Source organism: Oncorhynchus keta, unplaced genomic scaffold, assembly GCF_023373465.1.
Source record: "Oncorhynchus keta strain PuntledgeMale-10-30-2019 unplaced genomic scaffold, Oket_V2 Un_contig_22623_pilon_pilon, whole genome shotgun sequence".
Lineage (NCBI taxonomy): Eukaryota > Metazoa > Chordata > Actinopteri > Salmoniformes > Salmonidae > Oncorhynchus > Oncorhynchus keta.
Genome location: NW_026282988.1, coordinates 14,516 through 25,000, shown reverse-complemented (window position 1 = coordinate 25,000; position 10,485 = coordinate 14,516). Strand labels below are relative to the sequence as shown.

The 10,485-nt window shown below is 49.2% G+C and overlaps 1 protein-coding gene across 1 annotated transcript in view; it reads left to right on the top strand.

Annotated features, from left to right (window-relative positions):
• Positions 1-1,102, top strand: part of LOC118379633 (transmembrane protein 151B-like) — a 12,637-nt gene extending 11,535 nt beyond the window's left edge. The window contains exon 5 of the mRNA XM_052505175.1: positions 232-1,102. Within this exon, the coding sequence (XP_052361135.1) occupies positions 232-1,102 (871 nt within the window). The remainder of the gene's footprint in view (positions 1-231) is intronic.
• The last annotated feature ends 9,383 nt before the right edge of the window (positions 1,103-10,485 follow it).

The window sequence follows — 10,485 nt, the reverse complement described above, 5'->3', positions numbered from 1 at the left end:
CACACACACACCATACACACACACACACCACACACACACCATACACACACCACATACACACATTTGGAATTCTAGATGTTCAGTTAAAAATATTATTGTTGAAAATTTAAAAAAAAAAAAAAAATTTGTGAAGTTCTCACCACCTAGCCTGCTTTGAGCCACTGTATAAACGCTATATAAATCCAATCAGTGAATTAATCAATCAATGAATCAATTGTTCCTCTGTTTCAGTTTTGCCAGCGCCCGTGCGGAGGCTGCATACCTCACCCAGCGAGCACGCTTCTTCGGAGACAACGAGGGTCTGGACGACTACATGGAAGCCCGGGAAGGGATGCATCTAAAGAACATGGATTTCAAGGAGCATATCCTGGCGTTCCCGGACCCGACCCGGCAACCGTGGTATTCCCGACACCGGGTCTTCTGGCTGGCCTCAGCGTTCCTCTTCTCCTGGCCCATCCGGGTCGTGTCGGAGTACTGCACGGCCCACGTACACTACCACGTGGAGAAACTGTTCGGAGAGGAGACGCTCCGTGAGGACGGAGTGACGGAGAACGGAGGGACGACGGGAGGAGAGAGGAGCGCCAACGGCGGGTCGAGCTACAGAGCGATATCGCGGGTGAACACCGTGGACATGACGGAGCTAGAGTGGCATATTCACTGTAATCAACAAATGGTTCCTTCGTATTCCGAAGCTCTTCTCATGGACATGGAGAGAGAGAGTAATGGAGGAGTCGGTGGAACAGGAGGAACTAACACCACCACCTCAACACCTGGAGCGCCGGGCTCCATCCAGGGGGGCTTTCCAGCCAGCATGACCCGCCCAGTGGCCTTCTCCACGGCTTACCTCCTCCAGAGCTGCCCCCGGTGTCGGAGTACCACGTCAAGCTCCAGCCTGCCATCCAGGCTAAGGGCCCCGACGGGGAATCCAGCCCTGCTGAACGGCACTGTGGTTGGGATGAGGGCGAATGGCGTAGGGGGTGTGGGTCCGGGTGGGGGAGGGGGAGGTGGTAGGTTAGTGTTGAGTCGTAGTGGGTTTTCTCTGGGGACACGGCCGAGACCAGCAAGTCTATTTCACTCTCGTAGTGTGGGGGGGGAGGACTAGGAGGAGGACGGGGGGGGAAGACGGAGGAGGAGGGGAGGCTTTCTGGGGTTAGGGTCCCGGCAGGGTCAGGATGATGAGGAAAGTAGAGGAGTGTTGGAAGGAGAGAGAGGGGAGGAGGAGGGAGAGAGGGATGAGGAAGAAGAGCAGGAGGGCGGAGGAGAGGTGGATGAGGGGGTGAGGGATAGACCTCCGTCTTACCACGATGCGTTTTCTTCCCGGTGCTGATCGTACACGGAGAGGAGAGCTGCCATGGTGGAGATGATGTGATGGACACAATAGTAGACTGACAGAAAACAATGGTTGTCTGAGAGACAGTGGAAAGGAGGGGATATTGTAGTACAGGACAAGAAAGAGATGTAAATCAACTGAGAGAAAGGGAAGATATTGGTATGAGAGAGAGGGGGGGGAGGTGGAGAGAGAGGGATGTAGGAAGAGGGGGAGAGGGAGGGAGAAAGAAAGGGATGGAGAGAGGCTTGAAGTGAGAGAGAGAGTAAGACGAGAGGCGAGGCTGAGTGAGAGAGAGAGAGAGAAAGACAGAGAGACAGAGAGAGAGAGAGAGAGAGAGAGAGAGAGAGAGACGAGGCTGAGTGAGAGCGAGAAAGACAGAGGGGGCGGGGTATCCTATGCTAGGATACCGTAGGATACCGTAGGATACTGTAGGATACTGTAGGATACCGTAGGATACTGTAGGATACTGTAGGATACTGTAGGATACCGTAGGATACTGTAGGATACCGTAGGATACCGTAGGATACTGTAGGATACTGTAGGATACCGTAGGATGCTGTAGGAAGCTGTAGGATGCCGTAGGATACTGTAGGATACCGTAGGATGCCGTAGGATACTGTAGGATACCGTAGGATGCTGTAGGATACTGTGGGGGGCTCTATAGAAGGATGGATGCACCCTATTCCCTAGTTAGTGCTCTTCTCTCTGGGAGAGACATCCCAGTACCCCTATACTGCACATAGATCTCTCATTGCTGATGGAGACATCCCAGTACCCCTATACTGCACATAGATCTCTTGTTGCTGATGGAGACATCCCAGTACCCCTATACTGCACATAGATCTCTCATTGCTGATGGTGACATCCCAGTACCCCTATACTGCACATAGATCTCTCATTGCTGATGGTGACATCCCAGTACCCCTATACTGCACATAGATCTCTCATTGCTGATGGAGACATCCCAGTACCCCTATACTGCACATAGATCTCTTGTTGCTGATGGTGACATCCAGTACCCCTATACTGCACATAGATCTCTCATTGCTGATGGAGACATCCCAGTACCCCTATACTGCACATAGATCTCTCATTGCTGATGGTGACATCCCAGTACCCCTATACTGCACATAGATCTCTTGTTGCTGATGGAGACATCCCAGTACCCCTATACTGCACATAGATCTCTTGTTGCTGATGGTGACATCCCAGTACCCCTATACTGCACATAGATCTCTCATTGCTGATGGTGACATCCCAGTACCCCTATACTGCACATAGATCTCTCATTGCTGATGGTGACATCCCAGTACCCCTATACTGCACATAGATCTCTTGTTGCTGATGGTGACATCCCAGTACCCCTATACTGCACATAGATCTCTCATTGCTGATGGTGACATCCCAGTACCCCTATACTGCACATAGATCTCTTGTTGCTGATGGTGACATCCTAGTACCCCTATACTGCACATAGATCTCTCATTGCTGATGGTGACATCCCAGTACCCCTATACTGCACATAGATCTCTTGTTGCTGATGGTGACATCCCAGTACCCCTATACTGCACATAGATCTCTCATTGCTGATGGAGACATCCCAGTACCCCTGATGGACTCCTAGTACACATAGATCTCATTGCTGATGGTGACATCCCAGTACCCCTATACTGCACATAGATCTCTGCATGGTGACATCCCAGTACCCTATACTGCATAGATCTCTCATTGCTGATGGAGACATCCCAGTACATCCCATAGATCTCTTGTTGCTGATGGAGACATCCCAGTACCCCTATACTGCACATAGATCTCTCATTGCTGATGGTGACATCCCAGTACCCCTATACTGCACATAGATCTCTCATTGCTGATGGTGACATCCCAGTACCCCTATACTGCACATAGATCTCTCATTGCTGATGGAGACATCCCAGTACCCCTATACTGCACATAGATCTCTCATTGCTGATGGAGACATCCCAGTACCCCTATACTGCACATAGATCTCTCATTGCTGATGGTGACATCCCAGTACCCCTATACTGCACATAGATCTCTCATTGCTGATGGTGACATCCCAGTACCCCTATACTGCACATAGATCTCTCATTGCTGATGGTGACATCCCAGTACCCCGAAAAACACATTTAAACAGACCTCTGGTTGACCTATTTCCAATCAACTTTTTCCGTCACTGAAGGCAAATCTAGAATCCGGGATGATACCTCTACCAGTCGTTTTGGGCTGTACAGTGTGTGAGCTATGGTCAAAATAAACAATTGACATGTCATCATTTCTAACGCTACTCTGAACAAAAATATAAACGCAACATGGAGAGTGTTGGTCCCATGTCTCACGAGCTGAAATAAAAGATCCCAGAAATGTTCCATATGTATAAAAAAAGCTGATTTCTCTCAGATGTTGTGTACAAATGTGTTTACATCCCTGTTAGTGAGCATTTCTCCTTTGCCAAGATAATCCATCCACCTGACAGGTGTGGCATATCAAGAAGCTGATTAAACAGCATAATCATTACACAGGTGGACCTTGTGCTGGGTTCAATAAAAGGCCACTCTAAAATGTGCCGTTTTGTCACACAAGACAATGCCACGACTCAAGTTTTGAGGGAGCCATCAATTGTCATGCTGACTGCAGGAATGTCCAGAGCTGTTGCCAAGGAATCTAATGTTGCTTTTTCTACCATAAGTCGCCTCCAATGTCATTTTAGAGAATTTGGCAGTACTTTCAACCGGCCTCACAACCGTAGACCACGTGTAACCATGCCAACCCAGGACCTCCACATCCGACTTCTTCACCTGCGGCTTGCCTCCAAGACAACTGATGAAACTGTGGGTTTGCACAACCAAAGAATTTCTGAACAAACTCTCAGGGAAGCTCATCTGCTCGTCTTCCTCACCAGGGTCTTGATCCGACTGCAGTTCGGCGTCGTCACCGACTTCAGAGGGCAAAAGCTCACCTTCGATGGCCACTGGCCTCGCTGGAGAAGTGTGCTCTTCACCGATGAATCCCAGGTTTCAACTGTACCAGGCAGATGGTACACAGAGTGTATGGCGTCGTGTGGGCGAGCGGTTTGCTGATGTCAACATTGTGAACATAGTGCAACATGGTGGCGGTGGGGGTATGGGCAGGCATAAGCTACGGACAACGAACACAATTGGATTTAATCTTTGGCAATTTGAATGCACAGAGATACAGTGACGAGATCCTGAGGCCCGTTGTCGTTGCCATTCATCCACCACCATCACCTCATGTTTCAGCATGATAATGCACGGCCCCATGTCACAAGGATCTGTACACGATTCCTGGAAGCTGAAAATGTCCCAGTTCTTCCATGGTCTGCATACTCACCAGACATGTCACCCATTGAGCATGTTTGGGATGCTCTGGATTGACGTGTACGACAGCGTGTTCCAGTTCCAGCCAATATCCAGCAACTTCACACAGCCATGGAAGAGGAGTGGGACAACATTCCACAGGCCACAATCAACAGCCTGATTAACTCCATGTGAAGGAGATGTGAAGGAGATGTGTAGCGCTCCATGAGGTACATGGTCACACCAGATACTGACTGGTTTTCTGATCCACGCCTCTCCCTTTTATTAAAGGATATCTGTGACCAACAGATGTATATGTCTATTCCCAGTCATGTCAAATCCATAGATTAGGGCCTGATGAATTTGATTCAATTGACTGGTTTCCTCATATGAACTGTAACTCAGTCAAATCGTTGGAAGCTTTGTATGTTGCGTTCATATTGTTGTTCAGTATAGATTACCGCCTGATCCCAGATGGCAGAACACCACTTTTTAGGGAGATATGGTGTGAACTCGGTCAACTCAGGAAAAGTTGGAAGTAAATGTATCTTTTTCACACATTATTTAGGTCAACGAGAGGGCTGGTAAATCTGTTTTTCGGCGTACGGGAGATTAGTGTGTAAAGTTACAGGTCTCCTGGAGCGAAGAGGCTAGCTAGCCACTGTAAAGGGAACAGGGTGCATTCTGGGACAAAGCCTAGAAGAACGGTTGCGTTTAGGATCTGCTCTCTTAAGTCAGAGGAGTGGAGGGCAAGACAGACAGGATGCTGGAGACACAACAGAGAATCTGCTTTTTATTTTGTCTTCCATGGAACAAAGGGAGAAGGAGAGTTCCATTCTCCTTCAACTGAAGGACAGAAGTAGACGGAACATTCTATTCACCTTCAACTGAAGGACAGAAGTAGAGGGAACATTCTATTCCCCTTCAACTGAAAGAGGAGTAGAGGGAACATTCTATTCTCCTTCAACTGAAAGAGGAGTAGAGGGAACATTCTATTCCACTTCAACTAAAAGAGGAGTAGAGGGAACATTCTATTCCCCTTCAACTGAAGGACAGAAGTAGAGGGAACATTCTATTGTCCTTCAACTGAAAGACAGAAGTAGAGGGAACATTCTATTCTCCTTCAACTGAAAGAGGAGTAGAGGGAACATTCTATTCCCCTTCAACTGAAGGACAGAAGTAGAGGGAACATTCTATTCCCCTTCAACTGAAGGACAGAAGTAGAGGGAACATTCTATTCTCCTTCAACTGAAAGAGGAGTAGAGGGAACATTCTATTGTCCTTCAACTGAAGGACAGAAGTAGAGGGAACATTCTATTCTCCTTCAACTGAAAGAGGAGTAGAGGGAACATTCTATTCACCTTCAACTGAAGGACAGAAGTAGACGGAACATTCTATTCACCTTCAACTGAAAGAGGAGTAGAGGGAACATTCTATTCACCTTCAACTGAAGGACAGAAGTAGACTGAACATTCTATTCACCTTCAACTGAAAGAGGAACATTAGAGGACAGAACATTCTATTCTCCTTCAACTGAAGGACAGAAGTAGACGGAACATTCTATTCACCTTCAACTGAAGGAGGAAGTAGAGGGAACATTCTATTCTCCTTCAACTGAAGAACAGAAGTAGAGGGAACATTCTATTCTCCTTCAACTGAAAGAGGAGTAGAGGGAACATTCTATTCCCCTTCAACTGAAGGACAGAAGTAGACGGAACATTCTATTCACCTTCAACTGAAGGACAGAAGTAGAGGGAACATTCTATTCCCCTTCAACTGAAAGAGGAGTAGAGGGAACATTCTATTCTCCTTCAACTGAAAGAGGAGTAGAGGGAACATTCTATTCCACTTCAACTAAAAGAGGAGTAGAGGGAACATTCTATTCCCCTTCAACTGAAGGACAGAAGTAGAGGGAACATTCTATTCCCCTTCAACTGAAAGAGGAGTAGAGGGAACATTCTATTCCCCTTCAACTGAAAGAGGAGTAGAGGGAACATTATATTCCCCTTCAACTGAAAGAGGAGTAGAGGGAACATTCTATTCTCCTTCAACTGAAAGAGGAGTAGAGGGAACATTCTATTCCCCTTCAACTGAAAGAGGAGTAGAGGGAACATTCTATTCCCCTTCAACTGAAAGAGTAGAGGGAACATTCTATTCTCCTTCAACTGAAAGAGGAGTAGAGGGAACATTCTATTCCCCTTCAACTGAAAGAGGAGTAGAGGGAACATTCTATTCCCCTTCAACTGAAAGAGGAGTAGAGGGAACATTCTATTCCCCTTCAACTGAAATAGGAGTAGAGGGAACATTCTATTCCCCTTCAACTGAAAGAGGAGTAGAGGGAACATTCTATTCTCCTTCAACTGAAGGACAGAAGTAGAGGGAACGTTCTATTCTCCTTCAACTGAAGGACAGAAGTAGAGGGAACATTCTATTCTCCTTCAACTGAAAGAGGAGTAAAGGGAACGTTCTATTCTCCTTCAACTGAAGGACAGAAGTAGAGGGAACATTCTATTCTCCGTCAGCTGAAAGATCAGTAGAGGGAACATTCCATTCTCCTTCAACTGAAGGACAGAAGAAGAGGGAACATTCTATTCTCCTTCAACTGAAGGACAGAAGTAGAGGAACATTCTATTCCCCTTCAACTGAAGGAGGAGTAGAGGGAACATTCTATTCCCCTTCAACTGGAGGACAGAAGTAGAGGGAACATTCTATTCACCTTCAACTGAAGGACAGAAGTAGAGGGAACATTCTATTCCTCTTCAACTGAAAGAGGAGTAGAGGGAACATTCTATTCTCCTTCAACTGAAAGAGGAGTAGAGGGAACATTCTATTCTCCTTCAACTGAAAGAGGAGTAGAGGGAACATTATATTCTCCTTCAACTGAAAGAGGAGTAGAGGGAAAATTATATTCTCCTTCAACTGAAGCCCAGAAGTAGAGGGAACAATCTGTTCCCCTTCAACTGAAGGACAGAGGTAGAGGGAACATTCTATTCCCCTTCAACTGAAGGACAGAAGTAGAGGGAACATTCTATTCTCCGTCAACTGAAAGATCAGTAGAGGGAACATTCTATTCTCCTTCAACTGAAGGACAGAAGTAGAGGGAACATTCTATTCTCCTTCAACTGAAGGACAGAAGTAGAGGGAACATTCTATTCCCCTTCAACTGAAGGACAGAAGTAGAGGGAGCATTCTATTCCACTTCAACTGAAGGACAGAAGTAGAGGGAACATTCTATTCACCTTCAACTGAAAGAGGAGTAGAGGGCACATTCTATTCACCTTCAACTGAAGGACAGAAGTAGAGGGAACATTCTATTCCACTTCAACTGAAGGACAGAAGAAGAAGGACAGAAGTAGAGGGAACATTCTATTCCACTTCAACTGAAGGACAGAAGTAGAGGGAACATTCTATTCCACTTCAACTGAAGGACAGAAGTAGAGGGAACATTCTATTCCCCTTCAACTGAAAGAGGAGTAGAGGGCACATTCTATTCACCTTCAACTGAAGGACAGAAGTAGAGGGAACATTCTATTCCACTTCAACTGAAGGACAGAAGTAGAGGGAACATTCTATTCCCCTTCAACTGAAGGACAGAAGTAGAGGGAACATTCTATTCCCCTTCAACTGAAGGACAGAAGTAGAGGGAGCATTCTATTCCACTTCAACTGAAGGACAGAAGTAGAGGGAACATTCTATTCCCCTTCAACTGAAAGAGGAGTAGAGGGCACATTCTATTCACCTTCAACTGAAGGACAGAAGTAGAGGGAACATTCTATTCCACTTCAACTGAAGGACAGAAGTAGAGGGAACATTCTATTCCACTTCAACTGAAGGACAGAAGTAGAGGGAACATTCTATTCCACTTCAACTGAAGGACAGAAGTAGAGGGAACATTCTATTCTCAGCATGCTATATGAATAAACATGGACACTGAGAATCCACACGTCTGAGTGTTATCATGAACCAGTCCTTCTAAAAACCGTGGACAGACACCCGCTGTGTGTTTGGCTTCACAGTCACCTCTACAGGCCATCTATCGTCCGTCACACTGGACCCTGTCCTCTTATTAATCAGCCAACGACCCAGCACAGCAAAACAAAATGGAGGATGTCTGATCCTCCTCTCTGACCTGCTATAGCCTCCTTTACCACAGGAGGTTGCTGGCACATTAATTGGTGAGATGAGTGGAAACAGAGGAATGGTATCAAATAGATCAGAGACATTGTTCTCCAGGTGTTAGGTGCCTTTCCATTTGCTTCCATCCGGACGTTATTATGATCTGTCCTCCCCCTCAGCAGCCTCTACAGCTCCTCCTCCTCAGCAGCCTCACTGCTCCTCCCCCTCAGCAGCCTCCACAGCTCCTCCCCCTCAGCAGCCTCACTGCTCCTCCCCCTCAGCAGCCTCCACAGCTCCTCCCCCTCAGCAGCCTCTACAGCTCCTCCCCCTCAGCAGCCTCCACAGCTCCTCCCCCTCAGCAGCCTCCACAGCTCCTCCCCCTCAGCAGCCTCCACAGCTCCTCCCCTCAGCAGGCTCCACAGCTCCTCCTCCTCAGCAGCCTCCACTGCTCCTCCCCTCAGCAGCCTCCACTAGCTCCTCCTCCTCACCAGCCTCCACAGCTCCTCCCCCTCAGCAGCCTCCACAGCTCCTCCCCCTCAGCAGCCTCCACAGCTCCTCCCCCTCAGCAGCCTCCACTGCTCCTCCCCCTCAGCAGCCTCCACAGCTCCTCCCCCTCAGCAGGCTCCACAGCTCCTCCCCCTCAGCAGCCTCCACAGCTCCTCCCCTCACCAGCCTCCACAGCTCCTCCCCTCAGCAGCCTCCACAGCTCCTCCCCCTCAGCAGCCTCCACAGCTCCTCCCCCTCAGCAGCCTCCACAGCTCCTCCCCTCAGCAGCCTCCACAGCTCCTCTCCCTCAGCAGCCTCCACAGCTCCTCTCCCTCAGCAGCCTCCACAGCTCCTCCCCCTCAGCAGCCTCCACAGCTCCTCTCCCTCAGCAGCCTCCACAGCTCCTCCCCTCAGCAGCCTCCACAGCTCCTCCCCCTCAGCAGCCTCCACAGCTCCTCTCCCTCAGCAGCCTCCACTGCTCCCCCTCAGCAGCCTCCACAGCTCCTCCCCTCAGCAGCCTCCACAGCTCCTCCCCTCAGCAGCCTCCACAGCTCCTCCCCCTCAGCAGCCTCCACTGCTCCTCCCCTCAGCAGCCTCCACTGCTCCTCCCCCCTCAGCAGCCTCCAATGCTCCTCCCCTCAGCAGCCTCCAATGCTCCTCCTCCTCAGCAGCCTCCAATGCTCCTCCTCCTCAGCAGCCTCCACAGCTCCTCCCCTCAGCAGCCTCCACAGCTCCTCTCCCTCAGCAGCCTCCACAGCTCCTCTCCCTCAGCAGCCTCCACAGCTCCTCTCCCTCAGCAGGCTCAACAGCTCCTCCTCCTCAGCAGCCTCCACAGCTCCTCCTCCTCAGCAGCCTCCACAGCTCCTCTCCCTCAGCAGTCTCCACAGCTCCTCTCCCTCAGCAGCCTCCACTGCTCCTCCCCTCACCAGCCTCACTGCTCCTCCCCCTCAGCAACCTCCACAGCGCCTCTCCCTCAGCAGCCTCCACAGCTCCTCTCCCTCAGCAGCCTCCACTACTCCTCCCCCTCAGCAGCCTCCACAGCTCCTCTCCCTCAGCAGCCTCCACAGCTCCTCCCCTCACCAGCCTCACTGCTCTCACATCCCACCCTATTCCCTATGTAGTGCACAGTGTTTATGGGACAGCCCTATGTGTATATACACTGTACCTCATAGTGTAGGGAAGTAGTGTACTACGTAGGTAATAGGGTACTGTTTG